We start from the raw sequence: 24,701 nt of genomic DNA on the forward strand, positions 1-24,701 counted from the left end.
TACATCCTCATCAAACGACTTGCTATGCATCTTGTGTACTGTACTGTATCTTACCTCAGGAAAAAAATACACAGTCTATTTTTATGTAAACTATGAGTCAGTGTACTGTCAATGTATTTCCCTGTACAGGATCCTGGGACTGAACACCTCCCTCTGCAACTGGATCCTGAACATCCTGACGGGCTGCCCCCCAGGTGGTGAGGATAGGTAGCAACACATCTGCCACGCTGATCCTCAACACTGGAGCTCCCCAGGGGTGCGTACTCAGTCCCCTCCTGTACTCCCTGTTCACCCACGACTGCATGGCCAGGCATGACTCCAACAACATCATTAAGTTTGCAGACGACACAACAGTGGTAGGCCTGATTACCGACAACGACGAGACAGCCTATAGGGAGGACGTCAGAGACCTGGCCGGGTGGTGCCAGAATAACAACCTATCCCTCAACGTGATCAAGACTAAAGAGATGATTGTGGACTACAGGAAAAGGAGGACCGAGCACGCCCCCATTCTCATCGACGGGGCTGTAGTGGAGCAGGTTGAGAGCTTCAAGTTCCTTGGTGTCCACATCAACAACAAACTAGAATGGTCCAAACACACCAAGACAGTCGTGAAATGGGCACGACAAAGCCTTTTCCCCCTCAGGAAACTAAAAAGATTTGGCATGGGTCCTTAGATCCTAAAAAAGCTGCCATACAGCTGCAAAATCGAGAGCATCCTGACTGGTTGCATCACTGCCTGGTACGGCAATTGCTCGGCCTCTGACCGCAAGGCAATACATAGGGTAGTGCGTACGGCCCAGTACATCACTGGGGCTAAATTGCCTGCCATCCAGGACCTCTACACCTAAAAATTGTCAAAGACCCCAGCCACCCCAGTCATAGACTGTTCTCTCTACTTTTATTTGATTTATTTTTATTTCACCTTTATTTAGCCAGGTAGGCAAGTTGAGAACAAGTTCTCATTTACAACTGCGACCTGGCCAAGATAAAGCAAAGCAGTTCGACACATATAACAACACAGAGTTACACATGGAGTAAAACAAACATACAGTCGATAATACAGTAGAAAAATAAGTCTATATACAATGTGAGCAAATGAGGTGAGATAAGGGAGGTAAAGGCAATAAATAGGCCATGGTGGCGAAGTAAATACAATATAGCAATTAAAACACTGGAATGGTAGATTTGACAGTAGATGAGTGTGCAAAGTAGAAATAATGGGGTGCAAAGGAGCAAAATAAATAACTAAATACAGTAGGGGAAGTGGTAGTTGTATGGGCTATTTATAGATGGGCTATGTACAGGTGCAGTGATCTGTGAGCTGCTCTGACAGCTGGTGCTTAAAGCTAGTGAGGGAGATAAGTGTTTCCAGTTTCAGAGATTTTTGTAGTTCGTTCCAGTCATTGGCAGCAGAGAACTGGAAGGAGAGGCGGCCAAAGGAGGAATTGGCTTTGGGGGTGACAAGTGAGATATACCTGCTGGAACGCGTGCTACGGGTGGGTGCAGTTATGGTGACCAGCGAGCAGAGATAAGGCGGGACTTTACCTAGCAGGGTCTTGTAGATGACCTGGAGCCAGTGGGTTTGGCGACGAGTATGAAGCGAGGGCCAGCCAACGAGAGCGTACAGGTCGCAGTGGTGGGTAGTATATTGGGCTTTGGTGACAAAACGGATGGCACTGTGATAGACTGCATCCAATTTGTTGAGTAGGGTGTTGGAGGCTATTTTGTAAATGACATCGCCAAAGTCGAGGATCGGTAAGATGGTCAGTTTTACGAGGGTATGTTTGGCAGCATGAGTGAAGGATGGCTTGTTGCGAAATAGGAAGCCAATTCTAGATTTAACTTTGGATTGGAGATGTTTTATGTGAGTCTGGAAGGAGAGTTTACAGTCTAACCAGACACCTAGGTATTTGTAGTTGTCCACATATTCTAAGTCAGAACCGTTCAGAGTAGTGATGCTGGACGGGCAGGCAGGTGCAGGCAGCGATCGGTTGAAGAGCATGCATTTAGTTTTACTTGTATTTAAGAGCAGTTGGAGGCCACGGAAGGAGAATTGTATGGCATTGAAGCTCGTCTGGAGGGTTGTTAACACAGTGTCCAAAGAAGGGCCAGAAGTATACAGAATGGTGTCGTCTGCATAGAGGTGGATCAGAGACTCACCAGCAGCAAGAGCGACATCATTGATATATACAGAGAAGAGAGTTGGCCCAAGAATTGAACCCTGTGGCACCCCCATAGAGACTGCCAGAGGCCCGGACAACAGGCCCTCAGATTTGACACACTGAACTCTGTCGGAGAAGTATTTGGTTGGCGCATGGCAAGCGGTACCGGAGTGCCAAGTCTAGGACAAAAAGGCTTCTCAACAGTTTTTACCCCCAAGCCATAAGACTCTTGAACAGTTAATCAAATGGCTACCCAGACTAACTGCTACTCTCTGTTTATCATATATGCATAGTCACTTGAACTATACATTCATGTACATACTACCTCAATTGGGCCGACCAACAAGTGCTCCCGCACATTGGTTAACCGGGCTATCTGCATTGTGGCCCACCCACCACCCGCCAACCCCTCTTTTACGCTACTGCTACTCTCTGTTCATCATATATGCATAGTAACTTTAACCATATCTACATGTATATACTACCTCAATCAGCCTGACTAACCGGTGTCTGTATGTAGCCTCGCTATTTTTATAGCCTCGCTACTGTATATAGCCTGTCTTTTTACTGTTGATTTATTTATTTTCCTACCTATTTGTCACCTAATACATTTTTTGCACTATTGGTTCGAGCCTGTAAGTAAGCATTTCACTGTAAGGTCTACACCTGTTGTATTCGGCACACGTGACAAATAAACTTTGATTTAATTTGATTTACACTATCTGGGCCTTTGGGATGTCCTTACCTCTAAACCCTAACCTTACATTTCAACTTCAATGTGGGGGGTAGGGACATCCCAAGGATTCCGAATAGCAAGGGGCCTTTACACAAGGGACCATCATGTACAAGATACAACACTGCTATCTAGTGGCCAATTGAATAACAGTTGAACCGTTTCAAAACATTCCGAAACGTGTCGACTTGCTTGAACATACCACGGAAGTGTGAGACAAACGTTGAGCGGTATGTCCAGTCAACCAGTTTCTTTAGTGAGCATTTTCATTTTAAAACGCTGTGTTTATTTTTACTGCTAAGGGATAGCCAACGTCTTAAAACAGACGCCGTTAAAGTGAAATATGCCTCGGAGAAAGGTAAGAACTTGGTTGATTTAGATACGTAACGTTGGTGGTAAAATACAGGTGACTGACTCATGCTAGCTATATGTAATGTTAATTTGTTTAGCTAATTAGCTATCATGTCACTATAACGTGACAAATAGGAGCTAATTGAGCCCTAGTTTGCGTTAAAGCATAGCACAATACATTTTGTGTAACATTTAGAATAGCACAAATGCCATGGCAAGCTGATGCGATACTGATCTAGCTAGCTATCTGTGAGTGTGTGCATTCATGGCTATAGTGATGGGGCGCATTTGAACATCATTTCACAATCGTTTTAGCTAGTTAACGTAGTTATCTAGCTAACAGATGAACCACCAGTTAGCAGTGATAGAACCAAAAGCTTGGTGGAACAGGCCCGCAGGGTGTACGGAAAAGGTGTTATCTAGGTTCAAACCTCTGGCTTTAGCTACTTGAATCCTGCTGGTGGTGAGGGAAATAATTGTCTTCCTCAAAACAACGATTTCATTGGCTTGATTCAGGAATAACATAGTGTCAATTGGTTTAATTTTCTCATGTCCCGCCTTTCCTCACTTGCAATTGGTTTAAAGACACATAGTGCCCTTAAGATTGTTGAGCCATTTTCATCTCGAAATTATCTTCGCTACGCTAGTTGTTAACGTAACAGTATGGTAATGTTGTTGATATACATATGTATAGTCCGTTTCATGTTCATGTTTGTTTTGGAACATTTCCCGAGTGGATTTCAATTCTGGCCGTTGGTAAATGTTTTGACATGGTGCATTGTGGGAAAAGTACTACGGAAGTGTTGCTTGTACACATGCTCCTCCTCCATATTAATAAAGATGTAAACCATTGACGCCTGTAAACAATATTTTCGGGTGATTCTTGTATTTTATGTGCTTATGTTGTTGGATTATGATTTTTTTCTATGTAGAGTACTAGCTAGTACTCCAGTCCAGTTTGCTTCAAAACATACAGTGCCTTCAGAAAGTATTCATACCCCATGACTTATTCCACATGTTGTGTGACAGCCTGAATTCAAAATGGATTAGATGTTTTTTCTCACCCGTCTACACACAATACCCCATAATGACAAAGTGAAAACATGTAGTTTTAGCTAATTTATTGAAAATTAAATCAGAAGTATTCACACCCGTGTCAATACATGTTAGAATCACATTTTCAGCAATTACAGCTGTGTCTTTCTGGGTAAGTCTCGAAGAACTTAGCACACCTGGATTGTACAATATTTGCACATTTATTATTTTTTAAATTCTTCAAGCTATGTCAAGTTGGTTGTTGATCACTGCTGGACAGCCGATTTCAAGTCACAACTGTAGCTCGGCCACTCTGGAACATTCAATGCCATCTTGATAAGCAACTCTTGTGTATGTTTGTCCTTGTGTTTTAGGTTATTGTCCTGCTGAAAGGTGAATTTGTCTCCCAGTGTTTAGGTTTTCCTCTAGGATTTTGCCTGTGCTTAGCTCTATTCCTTTTCTCTTATCCTAAAAAACTCACTTGTCCTTGCTGATGACAAGCATACCCATAACATGAGGCAGCCACCACCATGTTTGAAAATATGAGGAGTGGTACTCAGTGATGTGTTGGGATTTGCCCCAAACAACGCTTTCTATTCAGGACATAAAGTACATTTCTTTGCCACATGTTTTTGTAGTTGTAGGGGGCTTTCACACAATTGGTTTGGTGCGTTTTTTCCGACCTCTGGTGCGTTTACCCCCTTAGTTAGGCTCGTTTGGACTGGTGTGATTACTATATGCACTTGGGAGCACACTGAACAACGCACCATGATTTGTTCAAAAAGGGTGTACTCGGTCCGATTCAATTCATACCGTGGTGCGGTTCACTGCAGGTGAGAATGCAGTCTGGACTAAACACAGGAAAAGAACCTATGTCGCATTATTATTTGTTGTTTGACTGCGAGCATTTGATGAAATGCACGCAGCATCATAACTTGAGAAAGCTGAAACATTCTGTGAGTAGCAGAGAATTTATGAGTGCATCCGATGCAGATTAGGGGAGACCGGAGCTATATTGGGGATATACAGTGCATTCGGAAAGTATTCAGACCCCTTCCCCTTTTCCACATTCTGTTACGTTACAGCCTTATTCTAAAATATATTTTCTTTAAACAACTAATATCTACACACAATACCCCATAATGACAAAGCAAAAACAGGTTTTTAGACATTCTTGAAAATGTATTTTTTTTAAACACCTTATTTACATAAGTATTCAGACCCTTTGCTATGAGACTTGAAAATGAGCTCAGGTGCATCCTGTTTCCATTGATCATCCTTGAGATGTTTCAACAACTTGATTGGAGTACACCTGTGGTAAATGTAATTGATTGGACTTGACTGGTACCACAGTTAACAGCGCATGTCAGAGCAAAACCAAGCCATGAGGTCGAATTAATTGTCCGAAGAGCTCCAAGACAGGATTGTGTCGAGGCACAGATCTGGGGAAGGGTACCAAAACATTTCTGCAGCATTGAAGGTCCCCAAGAACACAGTGGCCTCAATCCTTTTTTAATGGAAGAAGTTTAGAACCACCAAGATTCTTCCTAGAGTTGGCCGCCCGGCCAAACTAAGCAATCGGAGCCTTAGTCAGGGAGGTGACCAAGAACCCGATGGTCACTCTGACAGAGCTCCAGAGTTCCTCTGTGAAGATGGGAGAACCTTCCAGATGGACAACCATCTCCGCAGCACTCCACCTTTCAGGCCTTCATGGTAGAGTGGCCCGACGGAAGCCACTCCTTAGTGAAAGGCACATGCCCTCTTGGAGTTTGCCAAAAAGCACCTAAAGGACTCTCAGACCATGAGAAACAAGATTCTATGGTCTGATGAAACCAAGTCTGGAGTAAACTTGGCATCATCCCTAAGGTGAAGCATGGTGGAGGCAGCATCATGCTGTGGGGTTGTTTTTCAGTGGCAGGGACTGGCAGACTAGTCAGGATCGAGGAAAAGATGAACGGAGCAAAGTACAGAGAGATCCTTGATGAAAACCTGCTCTAGAGCCCTCAGGACCTCAGACTGGGGTGAAGGTTCACCTACCAACAGGACAACGACCCTAAGCACACAGCCAAGACAACGCAGGAGTGGCTTCGGGACAAGTCTCTGAATGTCCTTGAGTGGCCCAGACTTGAACCTGATCGAACATCTCTGGACAGACCTGAAAATAGATGTGCAGTGATGCTCCCCATCCAACCTGACAGAGCTTTAGACGATCTGCAGAGAAGAATGGGTAAAGGTGCTTCAACAAAGTACTGAGTAAACAGTCTGAATACGTATGTAAATGTGATATATATTTTTGACATTTGCTAAAATAAAAATAAAAACATTTTGCTTTGTCATTATGGGGTATTGTGTGTAGATTGAGGAGGAAAAAACGATTTAATCTATTTTAGAATAAGGCTGTAACGTAACAAAATGTGGAAAAAGTCAATGGGTCTGAATACTTTCCGAATGCACTGTAGGCTACTGAATATAGCCTATTCACGTCGCAGTTATTGGGCTGTTTCCTCCCACATGTTGTTGGAAGATAGGAAGATTGGGGAACACAAGTGATGCTTCATGATAATCATAAATGGATTCAACGATAGCATTTTTGTTCATACAAGCTAACAGAAACCAAACCAAAGAATCGTGATGTTTATGTTACTGATGTGCATAACTGACGATCAATCTTTCCTTTTGTTCTATGAAAGAGGAATGCTGGGAGCAGCTCTGAGGGCACTGAAGATTCAGACTTCTCTGCTGACCATGAGCACACAGATAGAATCGAGACCTATGGGAGAACACGGAGGAACACGCGCCTCACCCGGGCATCGCTGCGACTCAGCCAAAGTTCTCAAGGTAAATATGCTGTTTTCAAATCAAAATGTATTTGTCACATGCGCCGAATACAACAGGTGTAGTAGACCTTACAGTGGCTTGCTTACAAGCCCTTAACCAACAGTGCAGTTTTGATATGGAACTGTCATGAGATGGCCAAGATATTTATATTGTTATGTTTCTGCATCAAGAATCTGCTGAATAACTATGCATCCTATGTGAATCCCTTGGATTCCAGCCCTATGAGTTTTCAGTCTCGGTCATTGAACCAAATGTTGTGACAATAATCTAAGTCAGAAGATTCAAAATGAAGATACTGACTGTAATGCTGGGGTTCTCTTTTGTCTGTAGATATACCCATAGATGTGCTCATGTGTTGTTGTCGCTTGCTGTACAATAGCCATTGTAAATCAGCATTCAAGCTCATAAACTGCGAATGGGTTTAGACAGCAGTCATCCCCCCTGATCCCTATTCGGTCTGGCTGTCATGGTTTGAGTAGACGATAATATAGTTCCCACTCCCTTTTGTTATTGAAATAAAACTTGATGCATTCTATGTGGTTTTTGAAAAGCTTGGCATGTCCCTTGGTCCTCAATGTGACAACTGAACTGATATTGTTATTAAGTTGTTATATACAACAAGTAGCCTACTGCTTGGGCCTATGTTTTGTTTTGTTGCCTGTATATGAATCCTATATGGTCAGGTATGTTGTGGAAATGAATATGTTTGTTAAGGGAGTGTAAGTGTCTCTGCTTGAAAGGGATTTCTCCATTGACGAGACAGAAGACTTGTAGCTCCTAGCCTGCTACATTACTGCTGAGGGCCAGAGACCCCTGAAGATGCCTGTTAAAAAAAAAATGTTTTTAGATTCCAGCCCTGTCCAGATCAGCCCAGCAGAGGTGGTGACCTTCTCTGCCCGGCGAGTGACCCGTAGCCGTAGTCTGCAGCAAGGGCCGCCGGTCACCCCCAAGAAATACCCTCTGCGCCAGAGTCGCTCTTCGGGGTCGGACACGGAGCAGCATGTGGAGGGTAGGAGGATGAGGCAGCATGGTCACTTTCTCTCACAGTTCCCCCCTGCTCCATTGTCCACACCTGAGAGCTGGCCACCCACTGCGTTATTTATGATATTTTTTCATTGTATCATTTTAAGTTTTCGAAGAGGCAGTGGTGCTCAACCAGCGCATTTCTACTCTTAAGTTTGTTTTGGACTTGTGTCCTCAAACAGATGATTTGAGCTTGTGTTGTCCTCCACATGTTATTCCACTCATTTGTTATGTTTCTACTGGTTACTCAGACAGTTCGGCTGAAAATTGCAGCCTATGCTTGTAGCTACCATCCCTATTCATTCCTTTGGGTTCTGTTGCTGGTGTGGTGGGGTCATTGTATGCGATCATGTATTGGGTGTTTGGTGTCACGATGAGTCATCATCCCCTCTTGTCCTATTTCATACCCCTCACTTTTTGCCTTTGGAAAAACATGCCTTGGGAAAACCTGAAGGGGGCGTGCAAGAATTTTGTGAAAAACAAATGCATCACCAACATTGACAAAAAATATATAGCATAGTGTGTGTATAACAGCATCACAACAAAATGGAATCTTGTGTCCTGAAACTGTATAAACATGGTACTGTGGGCTCCTGAGTGGCACAGCGGTCTAAGGCTCTGCATCTCAGTGCTAGAGGCGTCACTACAGACCCTGATTCGATTCCAGGCTGTATCACAACTGGCCATGATTGGGAGTCCAATAGGGCGGCGCACAATTGGCCCAGCGTCGTCGGGGTAGGCCGTCATTGTAAATAAGAATTTGTTCTTAACTGACTTGCTTAGTTAAATAAAGGTAAAAAAAATGTGAGGTGTCTGTCGGGCTTGTGAGTATAACAATTATTTTACATGTGTTCTTCTCCTCGTTGGCTCTTCCAGACCTGAAGCGAGCAGCAGACCAGGACGAGTCTCCGCCCCGCACCCCAACAGGGAACGCCCTCTCATCGGAGTCGGACATTGACGTGTCCAGCCCTAACGCCTCTCATGACGAGAGCCTGGCCAAGGAGCTGTCACTCAAAGACTCTGGCAGCGACGTCTCCCACAGGCCCAAGCGCCGCCGCTTCCACGAGAGCTACAACTTCAACATGAAGTGCCCCACACCAGGCTGCAACTCCCTGGGTAAATGATCTCATTCTTAACTGTCAGCTCCACCGTCAATGAGGACAGGACATTTTATTTACATAGTTGACTTTTTGTGCAATGTGAATGCTACACCTTCAAAACACACACTGTTAATTGTTATGTTCTGCATTTGTTTCACTTGACGTTCTGTTTTATTTGTTTTTCAGGCCATTTGACAGGGAAACATGAGAGGCACTTCTCAATATCTGGCTGCCCTCTCTTCCACAACCTCTCTGTAGATGAATGCAAGGTAAATCTACAAGACCTTGGAAGTTGGCTTTAGTGTTGAGGTGTGTGATTCTTTTGGCCGTGTCTGAAGTCTGTCTGCCTACTACTTAATAAAACAACATACTGCAGGCATATCTTTAGTAGGGATGGCTTACCAAACGGGATTTCTCTTCACAGACGAGGGCCTCCTCTCGTGACAAACAGGTGGAGGAGCGGACGTTGTCCCACCGGCAGGATGAGAACAGACACGCTACCCGTCACCAGGTACTATGATCCTGATCCTGGGCCTTTCATTTGGTCAACCATCTCATTTTATTACTACGCTACTGTTTTTGGTTTGGATTTGTCCTTCCTTGCAGTAAATGTTTCAAGAAAGGCAATAGGGTGCAAATGAGTTAAGGATTTGGATTTACAGGCAGTGTCATGGCAGTATCATAACATTGCATAATGGATTAGGCCCCAACGGAGAGGCAGATGAGGTACAAGGAGAAGGTGACTGAAATGAGGAAGAAGAGGAACTCGGGTCTGCTAAAAGAGCAGAAAGACCAGTACATGGTGAGTGTGATGATCTGACCTCTAATCCAAACTCTAGGAAAGAAAAAACGACCCTTTTCCATTAGTGCCAGAAGAAAAAGCTTCCTTGTAGCCTACGCGTTGTAATACACTCTTATCCCATACGAAAGGTAAACAAATATAATACTTGCAAAATTAAAAAGTGTCTTGCAAGCACAGTTTGACAACTGTTCGGACAACAGATATGTTGAAGGTAAATAATGTGTCCGGTTGAAGAGATGTGCTGATTGTTCTGAGGCTAAAGGCTTCTTCTCCCTCTCTGATGTCCCAGGATCACCGGCAGTCCCACGGCAACAACCGAGAGCCCCTCCTGGAGAACATCACAAGTGATTACGACCTGGAGCTCTTTCGAAAAGCCCAGGCACGTGCTTCGGAGGATCTTGTAAGAGAGAGAACTCATCGCCCTTCCTCCCATTTTCCTCTTTCTTTTCCTGAGCCTGTACTAGTGACTGTCTGGACTGGGCCCAGTCGACGCCCAGCTCTCACCGTTTATGGTGGGCAGTGCCAGACGGGGAGCATTCTGGGTAATCTGGCTTCTCACACTGTCTGGTGTTGTCAGTTACAAGACCGGGTAGTTTATGGAGAAGTTCTTCTTCGCTCTCTTTGAGCTAGATTTACTCTAGCCGATATCTTTAAGAGGCTCCCCTTTCAGTCTTCCAAATCAAAGCTCTCGCTTATCCTTTCTACACATATTTCTAACCTTTTTTCCAAATTAAAGCGTATTCTCTGTGGTCGCTTCCACGGAGAGTAATGAGTTCTCCTCCCGTGGCGTTTGGCCTGCCCCACTCCCTCGCTGCGTTGGTCAAACCTCTCTCTTCCTCCTCTCTTTTCTGTCCCCTCTCCCTGTCCTCCGCCTGGTGCAGGAGAAGCTGCAGGGCCAGGTGGCGGAGGGCAGCAACATGATCAAGACCATCGTGTTTGGCCGGTACGAGCTAGACACCTGGTACCACTCGCCCTACCCCGAGGAGTACGCCCGCCTGGGACGCCTCTACATGTGTGAGTTCTGCCTCAAGTACATGAAGAGTCTGACCATCCTGCGCCGGCACATGGTGAGAGCGTTGGTGCATGTCAATTCGTTTCTCTGGTGTTTTCTGATTGTTCTTTATGGATGGATTCAGACATTTCAGAGTGGATCTCAGTTCTCAATAGGTTTTTGTATGATGATCGGTGCTGTCCCTCCCCCTGTACAGGCCAAGTGTGTCTGGAAACACCCACCAGGGGATGAGATCTATCGAAAGGGAAACATCTCCGTCTTTGAGGTGGACGGTAAAAAGAACAAGGTGAGAGATTTCTGTGGTTCCGGGAATGTTATGTTATCCTGCCTTGTGAATGTTCTGACTACCCTGCTCTGACCATAGCCCTGCTAAATGACCCTATCGTCCACAGATCTACTGCCAAAACCTGTGCCTTCTGGCTAAGCTCTTCCTGGACCACAAGACCCTATACTACGACGTGGAGCCCTTCCTCTTCTACGTCATGACAGAGGCTGACAACACCGGCTGCCATCTTGTTGGCTACTTCTCAAAGGTAACCAGTCAGTCGTAGTTATAATGCTACGTTTTATTTATAAACTGCTTTTCTCAAACTCAAAATGTCTATGCCCTCGCATTTTAGGAGAAGAACTCGTTCCTGAACTACAATGTCTCCTGTATCCTCACCATGCCACAGTACATGAGGCAGGGCTACGGAAAGATGCTGATTGACTTCAGTGAGTACAGCCACTACCCTGTGGTCTCTCTGTAACTCTACCTGATCTCTCTGTAACCCCGTGTCTGGTCCTGGTTTCTCTCTAACCCTGGTCTCTGTGTGACCCTGTGTGTGGTCTGCCCTCTCCCAGGTTACCTACTGTCTAAGGTGGAGGAGAAGGTGGGCTCTCCAGAGCGGCCCCTCTCAGACCTGGGCCTAATCAGCTACAGGTCCTACTGGAAGGAGGTGCTGCTGCGCTACCTCAACCAGTTCCAGGGGAAGGAGATCTCCATCAAGGAGATCAGCCAGGAGACAGCCGTCAACCCAGTGGACATCGTCAGCACCCTGCAGTCCCTCCAGATGCTCAAGTACTGGAAAGGGAAGCACCTAGTCTTGAAGAGACAGGTATGTCACCTACCATTTCTTCATATATTTATTCTTTATATATCATTTAATCAGCCAAGAACAAATTCTGATTTAGTATGACGGCCTGGGCATTTCTCCAACTAACTGTGGAATTAGTTGGGTTTTGGGTTATTTCATTAGACGTCAGTTCAGTCTCGATATTGTCGTGGACATCCACTTATCATGAGCCGAGCAGTGCTAACGTGCTACTAACCTCACGGAGCCATCCTTCCAAATCTCGTCACGTTGACTTTACTATTGGAAGTCTGGAGAACTTTGGTATTGGATTTTGAGTATTAGTGACATTTCCCCTCAGAGAGGCTTTTTTTTTTTGCTTTAAAAAAAAAATGCTTTGTTTCTCTTTCTACCGTGTCAGACAGTTTGCCTATGCTGTGTTAGTTGTGTATTAATTTAAAAAAAATCTGAAACATGCTAAATATTTAATAGGTTTGAAAGTGGCAACATGTCTAGTTTCCATCTATACCACTGTTGTCTGTCCTTTTTTAATTTTAATTTTGGGGAGAACTTCCACAGGATTTGGAACAGAACGTGACAAATCTTGGCTTCTGAGGCTAACATGCTAACTATCTCCTCCAGGACCTAATCGACGACTGGAAAGCCAAGGAGACCAAGCGTGGCAGCAGCAAGACTATTGAACCCACCGCCTTAAAGTGGACCCCACCTAAAGGAACATAGGACACCCTTCCCCCTACACCATACCACGCCAACTCTCCAACCCAAGGACCTGGGTTCAAAGCTCACTATCAGAATAGTTTACTTCAAACAACTTTTTGATCAGTATACTGTGTTAGTGCAGAATTATTGATCATTATTATTGAGAGTCCTAACCAGGCTTAAGTAGTAGATCATAATATCAAGAAGAATACTAATGGTGGGTTGCTTGAATCCAGACCCTAGCTTTCCACACACAACTTCTCAGTAGAACCATGTTAACCTAGTGAGCCAGTCAGTACGTATGGGAATATAGCTGTCTTTCTGGGGAGGGGTCGAGGTAACACAACAATGTATCCATGTGTCTTGATTGTCTTTAGTGTTTCTGTTTGATTTTGGCTTTATTTATTTTTTTAAACATTTTTTTTAAATTTTTAAATTTTTTAACTTCTGTTTGGTTTTACCACTGTTTTAAGCTGTTTTGGCTAATGTCCTTTTTTAAGCTATTTTAAATTTGGCTTCCTGAAAGATTGCCAATTCCCTTTCTTCCCCTTCTTTCCACAGTGTGCACTCTTTCAAGTATTTAAAAGCATCGGACTGGTGAAAACGTTGGCTGGAGGAAGTTCCTTACCCCAATCCATTCCTTTTAAATGCATGAAGGAGAGTGCACAAGTAAACACTTTGGGAGAGTAGGAGGAAGAACAGAACTGGAATTTGCAGTCAGGCTCTGTCTGAGGCCGAAGTACGAATTTGATGTCAAGTTCAAGTCATGCTGTCAATATATTTAAATGATAGAGAAGATTTTATGGTACAGGTTTGGCAAGACAAAGTATATTTGAAGAAAGTTTTTAAAATGTGCAGGACTGGATTCCTAGCCGTACTGAGAACTAGATTTGAACGTGTCATTAGAAGAGATTTTCTCGAACATGTTGCAGAGGAACAATGCATGTAGTACCCAGCAAAAGAGACTATTTGTTTTGCGTTGTAGTCAACCCATTTTATGTCAGTTTATGTGTATAAGGATAAAATAATGGATATTTTTCACCAACATTTTGAATTGCTGCAAATGTTACTGACTGCTAGACTATTTGTGCATATACATTGGATGAAACCAGAAATTACCTCCATCTGCTGTGTGTGTATATATAAAGATTTTGAGTTCCACAGCAACGTATGGCCCTCATCTCAAGAATTTATAGCCACAATAGGGCAATAAATATATGAAGTGCACATCTTTATAGTTGCAGAAGAAATGGCCTTTACTGACCATATGTCAAAAGTTAACTCTTTACTAACATCGTAAAGGATTGACAAACTTCACTGTCATTCTGAAATGGTGTTAATCCTTGTGTAGAGTTTTTATTGTTGCGTTTTTGGGCTGTTATTGTTTTTCTTGTGTACTTTAGAAATAAGCTATTTGAGCTGTGCATTTGTATGTCATAGGGGAGTAACAAAACAAGCTCAAAATCTGAGAGAAGAGGTATTTATTCAAGGCTGCCAAATATACTGTATATTTCACTGTCATATTTCAAAATGTATTTCAATGGATCCAGGTTGAACTAAGAAAGTAATTCTCCAATAATATGGGGTTTATGATTATTTTCAGAATATAAGCACTCGTGTTGGATTTCCAATTTAAATTGCATGTTAAAATAGTTTTGGGCCAGTCAGGCTTTATTCATTCCCTCTGCTTTTGAATGTTAAGTGACAGGCCTTGAAATATACCTGCCCATCAGATTGTTTACTTCCTTATTTTGACTAGATTGTACACTGTCCACTATATTTTGGGGTATGGTTTTGATTTAGTTGCAAAGTTCATGGTTCATCATAAAGAGTTTATAATATCAGCATCTTTGGCATGAATAGATGCTAACTTGGCCTAACATCACACAGAGGTATTATAGCAGGTGAACTTGCAGCTCATTTCACTGTAGATTTTATTGGTACCTGAGAACACTGCTACAACAGGTCAACTGTTAATTTCCCACAAACAATTCTCTTCCTTTACCTCTGCCTTTCATATTTTGCCACCCAACATGTTGCTGTGGTCTGTGTTGTCTTGATGCTTCCTCCTGTGCCAGTCATGGCAGCTATAGAAAGCAACTCCAGAACAGCTCGGTTTACCTGAAACCAGTGTGCCTGGTCATAATGTTCACCTTCATACAAGAATTTGTTCTTCAGTAAACTATCAAAAGAGCAGTAGACCACTGTAGCTACACAGCAGTACCTCTGTACAGCATTAATATGTAGATCAGTTGTGTGCACCTGCTTTTGTACTTGCTTCCTCTCCAATAAATCTAAACTCCAAAATGTCTTGATCCTGTGTGCAAGGTGTTCTTTCTGAACTTTCTGGGGCAGCATGTGTAGGGGTTCACTGACAAATGATCAGCATTTGATATGAAGCACAGAAAAGCAAATTGTTTTTCAATATTAATGAATCTTGATGTTCAGTAATGCTCTCAGTGATGACATGTGTGAATTATCTTAAGTTAGACAAATATACCCGTTTGTATGCATAACAAGCCATCTAATATTATGCAACAACAAAAAATACTTGATTGAACATGACAAGCAGCTTGTATTGCAAAGGAGAGTACAGAATGATACAGTTAAGGAAGGCATAAAATGTCAATTAGTTGCAGCAAATCCCTGCCCCAGTTTTAAAACGCATGGGTCAAATAATTATTGACCCTTATTACACATTCCTTACTTATGTTACATCAATTAAGCTTTGTTGCACGTATTGGATTGCTTTGACCTTGATTAATAATTTGAGAAAGATTGATTATTACAGTAACTTTGAACAATCAAGTTATATCTTCATCTCTAGTAATACTGGGACTTGTTCCATTCCTCTTGTGACTCTGGAAAAACAAATATGGAATAAATACATTAGATTGAAATTGTTCTGAAGAATGATAGCTAACATATTTATCATCTGGTAAGGTGCTTGCCTCTACCTCGACTTGAGGACCTTCGACCCATGAGTCCAATAAACATGTCTGCTTTATTTCCTGATGAAACACACACACACACACACACATTTATTTGAGAAGAACATAATATAGGCTATAGCCCAAAGCAGGCCAATTAATAATTTAATTTAAAATCCTTTCAAATTTGAAACACCTACTTCGAATCGGTTGAGGGACTCCTAAATCTGGAAATGAAATGTGTTTAATTCATTCAAATTTCTATCATTTCTATGAATTATAGCATACAAACTTATTTTACTATGACCCCCCAAAAAACAGACCAAATCAAAAGATATGAAAGTTGAATTGACCTGAGCTTTGCCCCACGAGTTGTTGAAACTGCTGCGATTTGGACCTCTTGGTGAGGTCAGCCACGCGGAAGGCCAAGCCACTCTCCAACGGATCCCTCTGTAACAGTAATTGTAACAGTGAATAAGTAACAGAAGCCTTCTATCAGATGTCCTAAACGTGAAACATAAAAATAATAGCTTGAACGCAGCAGGACGCTACAACATTGGCTGCTAACCACTAGAGGGACGTGCGTTTTACCTGCCAGGTTTCAATCGACCAAATATCTCCATCGTCGCTGGTTGGGGTTCCCAGGGCACCGTATACCTGCGCAAACACTGCAACTATCAAAACCACAAACTTTAAAACGTCCATGTCGGTAAATTTGAGGGAATAGATGATAGGCTGCAGGTGTTTCTTCTGTATGAAACAAACAGATATCTATTAAGCAAAGCCAAAGTTGTAACAGGCGTTATAGTGTGGTCTCTCTCGTGTGCCTATCAATCGGTAACGCTGTGGTCAATTTATATTCCAATATTTCGCTCCGCCCCTCTCTCCATATAGCATCATATGTGCATCTTTACGAGAGTAAATATTGTTTTTGACATAGCTTTGTGCGCAACTGGTGAGCAAACTCACGATTGTCTAAAGCCTTGTCTAAAGCCATCTGACCTTTTTCTCATGATGCATGTGTTGTTTTTCTCAACCCATTGTGTGTTCGAATCGTTTACCTCTGGATAAATGATCATCCAATAAGGGCAGAACAACCAGAGGTGAGTACTATTGAGTTGGGACAATAAGCAATGACTTATTGAAGAAATATATATTGCAGTTGCAGTTGACTTGGTGAAAAAAGGCGAATGGAATCAATGTTGGACAAATCAAACCCTCTCTAATGAATATATGTATTGAAAAAAGTTTCTTAGATCTTAACGGTTCTCATTCGGTAATTTCACTCTTTCTATCTCTGTGTCAGACTGGGGCATCATGCAACCCCAAAAACCTGAGGGGGCACAAAGTATGTGAGGATGGCTGGTGGGTGGGTCAGAGAGGGGCTATAAATATAAAATCACAGAAGCTAATTTACAAAATAAACCCAGAACGCAATTATGTAATTAATTAGGAATGTATAACATTGCTTTGTTCATTATGACCAATAATTCAGATATTTGCCAATTTGGAGAATTTAGCATTTTTCAAACATCTGAAACATATTTTTTTCTGCAATCTAGAGCCGTAAGCATTATGCTTAATTCTATGCAAAAACAACATGGTTATTTTTATGCATATCGAATCATACCTCTTGAGCTGTCTGTATCCTACTGACTGGTGTTTTTTTAATTTAAGAAACTAAATATGCTACACAGCATTTCTACTAAAATCTGAGTAAAACATTGAAAGGAATGAGTCTTGTGCAGTACATTTAGTAATTGCTTGCTTTTCTAGTCCACCAACCTTGCCAGCAGGCAGCAAGATAAGATAGTTAGACAAGCTACTCTGACTTGATAGCCTGAAATGTCTTGGTAGCTAGTTATGAGGTTGGGAGATTGGGAACATATCTGGTCTAGCTAAAGCCAACTTCATAAAATTGCTACAGAATTAAAGGAGAGCCGCACACTCTAGGAGCTCAGATACGGTAATTTAATAACCTAATAACCAACGTTTTGACAGACAAGCTGTCTTCATCAGGGTATAATGACAAACACTACGGGGTGACTAGTTTATATAGTGTCAAAGGACACACACAGGTGTCTGTAATCATGGCTGGGTGTGGCCTGATATCATTGGTTAATTCTCAGATATAAAAATAACATACCAAAAACATAAATGGATAGCATACGATCATAGATAGAATTTGGCTACACAGGCCTACAAACATTTACAATAGCAAAATCACAATAATTACAAGAATGGCTTCAGATCAAAGTCTACGTTAAGACCGAAGGGGGCACGGGTCTATAAATTAAAGATCCAGGCAGCCTCTCATTTTAACAATAAATTGTCGAGGTCACCCCCTCTCCTAGGGAGGGTGACATGTTCGATGCCGATATAAAGTAGGGATGCAATCGAGTGGTTTGATTCCAAAAACTTAATTAGGCCACCCTGTTAGGATAAGTTTCCTGCAATGAGGAAATGTTAAACTTGTAGTGTATTTGAGGTTTAAAAAGGTTTCTGAAGTCTGTCATTTCCACTTTGAAATAACAGACTTGATTTTCCCTTACAAAAAATGTGCATGAATTATAATCCACATAATAATTCCCATTTCGTATTGCTGCAGGATTATTTTCCTGCTGTAGTAAACTGCCTTAAATTAACATCCTACATCTGTAGGTGTCTAGTAGTATTACAAAGAAAGAATAACAACAAATGAAACAAAAAAATGTAATGTTATTTTTTTTTTTCCCCCCAGGACACATCTGAGGGGGCACGTGCCCCTGTTCCCCTTATGGGCATGACACCTCTGGTGGCAGATCTGCATGTAGCATGTAGGCCTACAGCTTCCATGTGTTTTATGGCATGCATCACATAGCAGGCATAGGCTAAGGTCTATGTTAATACACACATACAGTTGAAGTTGGAAGTTTACATACACTTAGGTTGGAGTCATTAAAACTCGTTTTTCAACCACTCCATATAACAAACTATAGTTTTGGCAAGTCGGTTAGGACATCTACTTCGTGCATGACACAAGTAATTTTTCCAACAATTGTTTACAGACAGATTATTTCACTTATAATTCACTGTATCACAATTCCAGTGGGTCAGAAGTTTACATACACTAAGTTGACTGTGCCTTTAAACAGCTTGGAAAATTCCAGAACATTTTGTCATGGCTTTAGAAGCTTCTGATAGGCTAATTGACATCATTTGAGTCAATTGGAGGTGTACCTGCGGATATATTTCAAGGCCTACATTAAAACTCAGTGCCTCTTTGCTTGACATCATGGAAAAATCTAAAGAAATCAGCCAAGACCTCAGAAACAAAATTGTAGACCTCCACAAGTCTGGTTCATCCTTGGGAGCAATTTCCAAACGCCTGAAGGTACCACGTTCATCTGTACAAACAATCGTACGCAAGTATAAACACCATGGGACCACGCAGCCGTCATACCGCTCAGGAAGGAGATGCGGTCTGTCTCCTAGAGATGAACAAACTTTGGTGCAAAAAGTGCAAATCAGTCCTAGAACAACAGCAAAGGACCTTGTGAAGATGCTGGAGGAAACAGGTACAAAAGTATCTATATCCACAGTAAAACGAGTCCTGTATCGACATAACCTGAAAGGCCACTCAGCAAGGAAGAAGTCACTGCTCCAAAACTGCCATAAAAAAGCCAGACTACGGTTTGCAACTGCACATGGGGACAAAGATCGTACTTTTTGGAGAAATGTCCTCTGGTCTGATGAAACAAAAATAGAACTGTTTGGCCATAATGACCATCGTTATGTTTGGAGGAAAAAGGGGGACGCTTGCAAGCTGAAGAACACCATCCCAACCGTGAAGCACGGGGGTGGCAGCATCATGTTGTAGGGCTGCTTTGCTGCAGGAGGGACTGGTGCACTTCACAAAATAGATGGCACCATGAGGGAGGAAAATTATGTGGATATATTGAAGCAACATCTCAAGACATCAGTCAGGAAGTTAAAGCTTGGTTGGGTCTTCCAAATGGACAATGACCCCAAGCATACTTCCAAAGTTGTGGAAAAATGGCTTGAGGACAACAAAGTCAAGGTATTGGAGTGGCCATCACAAAGCCCTGACATCAACCCTATAGAAAATTTGTGGGCTGAACTGAAAAAATGTGTGTGAGCAAGGAGGCCTACAACCCTGACTCAGTGACACCAGCTCTGTCAGGAGGAATGGGCCAAAATTCACCCAACTTATTGTGGAAAGCTTGTGGAAGGCTACCGAAAACGTTTGACCCAAGTTAGACACTTTAAAGGCAATGCTACCAAATACTAATTGAGTGTATGTCAACTTCTGACCCACTGGGAATGTGATGAAAGAAATAAAAGCTGAAACAAATAATTCTCTCTACTATTATTCTGACATTTCACATTCTTAAAATAAAGTGGTGATCCTAACTGACCTAAGACAGGGAATTTTTACTAGGATTAAATATCAGGAATAGTGAAAACTGAGTTTAAATGTGTTTAGATAAGGTGTATGTAAACTTCTGACTTCAACTGTAAAATACAGGCTGGATATACACCACAAGAATGAACAAAATAACATGTTACACACATGTTGGTTATATCATCCCTCTAATGATAGATGGACCAATTCCAGGCTGAAGTACAGGTGCTATTGGATGTGCGTGACAAGAGTGGTTCAATCAGCACATAGCCATGTGTTTTGCATTCAATATCCCAGCCAGTCACAAAGGTTCCTAATATCCTCATTGTCTTTTTGGACATTGGGGTCAACTCTAGGGATGAATCTGTGAAATGAGATTGCTGCTTTATCCAGCTCAATCCTACCCAGGCCACAGAGGTAGTTTCAGTGAAATGGCGAGTCTCACTGAGTAGGCAGTCAATCTCAGGCATGTTGCTGCCTCTCACACTGCCAACTAAAATGCTCCTGAGGGAGAGCATGATTAGTCCTTAGTGTTATCTCTCGTTCACCAATCAAATCAAATCAAGCTTTATTTATACAGCACATTTCAGACATGGAATGCAACGCAATGAGCTTCACAGGATTTTTTTTTTTTTTAAACCTACGAAAATAAATAAAGCTGAAATATTTACTACACAACAAACATAAGATAAACATACAAAAGAATGACACAAACTGAACAACTAAAAAGCACCCTAAGGAAAAGCAAGGCTAAAACATGTGTTTTAACATCTCTTTTAAATATGTCCACAGTTTCGTCCCCTCTCAGGTTCTATGGGTGTAACGGCTCTCGTTGGTGGTATGAAGAGTGGACCAAGGCACAGCGGGGTAAGTGTTCATGATTCTTTTATTTCAAAAACACTCTAACAAAATAACAAACGTGAAAACGAAATCGCACAGTTCTGTCAGGCAGAAACCCAAAATAGAAAACAAGATCCCACAAAACCCAAAAGGAAAATGACAATTTATATATGATCTCCAATCAGAGACAACGATAGACAGCTGCCACTGATTGGGAACCAGCCTCGGCCAAAAACAAAGAAATAGAAAACATAGACTTTCCCACCCGAGTCACACCCTGACCAAACCAAACATAGAGAATAATAAGGATCTCTAAGGTCAGGGCGTGACAGTACCCCCCCCCCCAAAGGTGCGGACTCCGGCCGCAAACCTGAACCTATAGGGGAGGCTCCGGGTGGGCACCTACTCTCGGTGGAGGCTCCGGTGCGGGACACAGACCCCGCTCCGCTTGAGGCTCCCCCCACTTCGGTGGCGCCTCTGGTGCAGGGATCGTCGCCGGGACCTCCGGAACGTAAATCGTCGCCGGGGACTCCAGGCTAGGAATCCCCCCTGTAAGCTCCGGACTGAAGACCCTCGCTGGAGGCTCCGGACTGGGGACCGTCGCTGGAGGCTCCGGACTGGGGACCGTCGCTGGAGGCTCCGGACTGGGGACCGTCGCTGCAGGCTCCGGACTGGGGACCGTCGCTGGAGGCTCCGGACTGGGGACCGTCGCTGGAGGCTCCGGACTGGGGACCGTCGCTGCAGGCTCCGGACTGGGGACCGTCGCTGCAGGCTCCGGACTGGGGACCGTCGCTGCAGGCTCCGGACTGGGGACCGTCGCTGCAGGCTCCGGACTGGGGACCGTCGCTGCAGGCTCCGGACAGGGGACCGTCGCTGCAGGCTCCGGACAGGGGACCGTCGCTGCAGGCGCCTTGCCATGGATCGTCGCTTCAGGCTCCGGGCCATGGATCTTCACTGGAGGCTTCGTTCCATGGATCATCACTGGAGGCTCCGGGCCATGGATCATCACTGGAGGCTTCGTGCCATGGATTATCACTGGAGGCTCCGGGCCATGGATTATCACTGGAGGCTCCGGGCTATGGATTATCACTGGAGGCTTCGTGCCATGGATCATCACAGCAGGCTCCGGGCCATGGATCATCACTGGAGGCTTCGTACGTGGAGCCGGAACAGGTCTCACCGGACTGAGGAGACGTACTGGCAGCCTGGTGCGTGGAGCTGCCACAGGGCTTACCAGGCTGGGGAGACACACTGGAGGCCTTGTACGTGGAACCGAAACAGGTCTTACCGGACTGGGGAGATGCACTGGAAGCCTGGTGCGTGGAGCAGGCACCAGATACACTGGGCCGTGGAGGGGCACTGGAGGTCTCGAGCGTAGAGCTGGCACAACCCGTCCTGGCCGGATGCTTACTTTCGCCCGGCAAATGCGGGGCGCTGGCACAGGACGCACTGGGCTGTGAAGTTGCACCGGAGACACAGTGCACAGAGCCGGCGCAGGATATCCTGGGCCGAAGAGACGCACCGGAGACCAGGAGCGCTGAGCCGGCACAATCCGTCCTGGCTGAATGCCCACTCTAGCACGGCAAATGCGGGGAGCTAGCACAGAGCGCACCGCATAACACGGTGCCTGACCAGTCACTCGCTCCCCACGGTTAAGCACGGGGAGTTGGCTCAGGTCTAAACCCTGACTCCGCCAATCTCCCCGTGTGCCTCCCCCCCCAAAAAATGTTTGGGGCTGCCTCTCGTGCTTGCTTTGTTGATTTAACTCCTCGTATCGTCGCCGTTCCGCTCTCGCTGCCTCCATCTGCTCCCTTGGACGGCGATACTCTCCGGCCCTTGTCCAGGGTCCTTCTCCATCCAGGATTTCTTCCCATGTCCACTCCTCCTGGCCACGCTGCTTGGTCTGTTTTTGGTGGGATCTTCTGTAACGGCTCTCGTTGGTGGTATGAAGAGTGGACCAAGGCGCAGCGGGGTAAGGGTTCATGATTATTTTATTTCAAAAACACTCAAACAAAATAACAAACATGAAAACGAAAGCGCACAGTTCTGTCAGGCAGAAACACTAAACAGAAAACAAGATCCCACAAAACCCAAAAGGAAAATGACAACTTATATATGATCCCCAATCAAAGACAACGATAGACAGCTGCCTCTGATTGGGAACCACACTCGGCCAAAAACAAAGAAATAGAAAACATAGATTTTCCCACCCGAGTCACACCCTGACCTAACCAAACATAGAGAATAATAAGGATCTCTAAGGTCAGGGCGTGATAATGGGAGGCTATTCCAGAGTCTGGGGGCATAATAACTAAAGGCTGCCTCTCCATGCCTCTTGGTCCTAGACTTTGGGATAGTTAAAAGGACAGTGCCTGAGGGACCTACTGGGTACATAACTTAAAACATGTCTGACATGTATTGGGGTGAACAATAGAATAATCTTAAAATGAATTCTATAACTCACAGGCAGCCAGTGCAGAGACCTTTAAACCGGTGTAATGTGTGCTCTCTGTCTGGTCTTGGTCAGTACTCGTGCTGCCGCATTCTGTACGATTTGCAGTTGACCAATGGCTTTCTTGGGTAGACCAGACAGGAGAGCATTACAGTATTCAAGCCTGCTTGTAGTAAAAGCATGGATGATTCTCTTTGTATCAGCCTGAGAGAGAACCGTTGGCAATGTTCCTCAGGTGGTAGAAAGCTATTTTGGTCACATTCCTAACGTGTGATTTGATATTTTGTACAGAATCTAAAATAAAACCTGGGTTTTTTACCTTTTGTTTTATCTTTATTGCCCGTGAATTAGAATGTGCAGCTAGATTCTCTCTCTGTGCTTTGGCTCCAACAATAAGTACCGCAGTCTTGTCTTGATTTAGCTGGAGGAAGTTGTGAGCCATCCAAGAATTTAAATCACTAATACAGTCTAATAATTTATCTGTGGAGCTAAAATCCTCTGGTGACACAGAAATGTAAAGTTGTGTATTGTCTGCGCATCAGTGAAAATCAATGCTTTGCTTTCTGATAACGCTGCCAAGGTGTAACATACAGTGGGGAGAACAAGTATTTGATACACTGACGATTTTGCAGGTTTTCCTACTTACAAAGCATGTAGAGGTCTGTAATTTTTATCATAGGTACACTTCAACTGTGAGAGAAGGAATCTAAAACAAAAATCCAGAAAATCACATTGTATGATTTTTAAGTAATTAATTTGCATTTTATTGCATGACATAAGTATTTGATACATCAGAAAAGCAGAACATAATATTTGGTACAGAAACCTTAGTTTGTAATTACAGAGATCATACGTTTCCTGTAGTTCTTGACCAGGTTTGCACACACTGCAGCAGGGATTTTGGCCCACTCCTCCATACAGACCTTCTCCAGATCCTTCAGGTTTCGGGGCTGTCGCTGGGCAATACGGACTTTCGGCTCCCTCCAAAGATTTTCTATTGGGTTCAGGTCTGGAGACTGGCTAGGCTACTCCAGGACCTTGAGATGCTTCTTACGGAGCCACTCCTTAGTTGCCCTGGCTGTGTGTTTCGGGTCGTTGTCATGCTGGAAGACCCAGCCACGACCCATCTTCAATGCTCTTACTGAGGGAAGGAGGTTGTTGGTCAAGATCTCGCGATACATGGCCCCGTCCATCCTCCCCTCAATACGGTGCAGTCGTCCTGTCCCCTTTGCAGAAAAGCATC

General features: G+C 43.7%; 2 protein-coding genes across 4 annotated transcripts; one reads left to right on the plus strand and one right to left on the minus strand.

The window, feature by feature from the left end:
• Positions 1 to 3,084: 3,084 nt before the first annotated feature.
• LOC139577255 (histone acetyltransferase KAT7-like) lies at positions 3,085 to 15,146 on the plus strand. 3 transcript variants are annotated; one of them, XM_071404246.1, is made up of 14 exons: positions 3,086 to 3,256; positions 6,975 to 7,122; positions 7,970 to 8,131; positions 9,022 to 9,261; positions 9,432 to 9,514; positions 9,670 to 9,756; positions 9,949 to 10,047; positions 10,337 to 10,447; positions 10,929 to 11,114; positions 11,256 to 11,345; positions 11,452 to 11,592; positions 11,680 to 11,773; positions 11,903 to 12,156; positions 12,754 to 15,146. In XM_071404246.1, exons 1-14 carry the CDS (start codon positions 3,242 to 3,244, stop codon positions 12,850 to 12,852), a joined length of 1,809 nt encoding a protein of 602 aa, XP_071260347.1. In that variant the 5' UTR covers positions 3,086 to 3,241; the 3' UTR covers positions 12,853 to 15,146. The 3 variants fall into 3 exon arrangements, with proteins under 3 accessions (XP_071260355.1, XP_071260347.1, XP_071260364.1); XM_071404254.1 differs by lacking the exon at positions 7,970 to 8,131 and having other exon boundaries at positions 3,085 to 3,256; XM_071404263.1 differs by lacking the exons at positions 9,949 to 10,047; positions 10,337 to 10,447.
• Positions 15,147 to 15,375: 229 nt separating this feature from the next.
• On the minus strand, positions 15,376 to 16,637 carry LOC139577272 (protachykinin-like). Its single transcript, XM_071404275.1, has 5 exons — positions 16,353 to 16,637; positions 16,115 to 16,211; positions 15,962 to 15,988; positions 15,789 to 15,842; positions 15,376 to 15,692 (listed from the first exon to the last, which is right to left on the minus strand). Exons 1-5 carry the CDS (start codon positions 16,464 to 16,466, stop codon positions 15,655 to 15,657), a joined length of 330 nt encoding a protein of 109 aa, XP_071260376.1. The 5' UTR covers positions 16,467 to 16,637; the 3' UTR covers positions 15,376 to 15,654.
• Between the last annotated feature and the right edge of the window lie 8,064 nt (positions 16,638 to 24,701).

This window comes from Salvelinus alpinus, chromosome 1 (assembly GCF_045679555.1).
Source record: "Salvelinus alpinus chromosome 1, SLU_Salpinus.1, whole genome shotgun sequence".
Classification (NCBI taxonomy): domain Eukaryota; kingdom Metazoa; phylum Chordata; class Actinopteri; order Salmoniformes; family Salmonidae; genus Salvelinus; species Salvelinus alpinus.

What these genes read in the sequence shown, in the direction of transcription:
- LOC139577255 (XM_071404246.1), top strand. An exon ending in AGCAGAAAGACCAGTACATG is followed by an intron (nt 10,048 to 10,336) that starts GTGAGTGTGATG and finishes CTGATGTCCCAG; the next exon opens with GATCACCGGCAGTCCCACGG. An exon ending in CCATCCTGCGCCGGCACATG is followed by an intron (nt 11,115 to 11,255) that starts GTGAGAGCGTTG and finishes CCCCCTGTACAG; the next exon opens with GCCAAGTGTGTCTGGAAACA.
- LOC139577272 (XM_071404275.1), bottom strand. Translation starts at nt 16,466, where the DNA reads ATGGACGTTTTAAAGTTTGTGGTTTTGATAGTTGCAGTGTTTGCGCAG. An exon ending in ACTCGTGGGGCAAAGCTCAG is followed by an intron (nt 15,989 to 16,114) that starts GTCAATTCAACT and finishes TTTCATTTCCAG; the next exon opens with ATTTAGGAGTCCCTCAACCG. An exon ending in AGTCCCTCAACCGATTCGAA is followed by an intron (nt 15,843 to 15,961) that starts GTAGGTGTTTCA and finishes GTGTTTCATCAG; the next exon opens with GAAATAAAGCAGACATGTTT.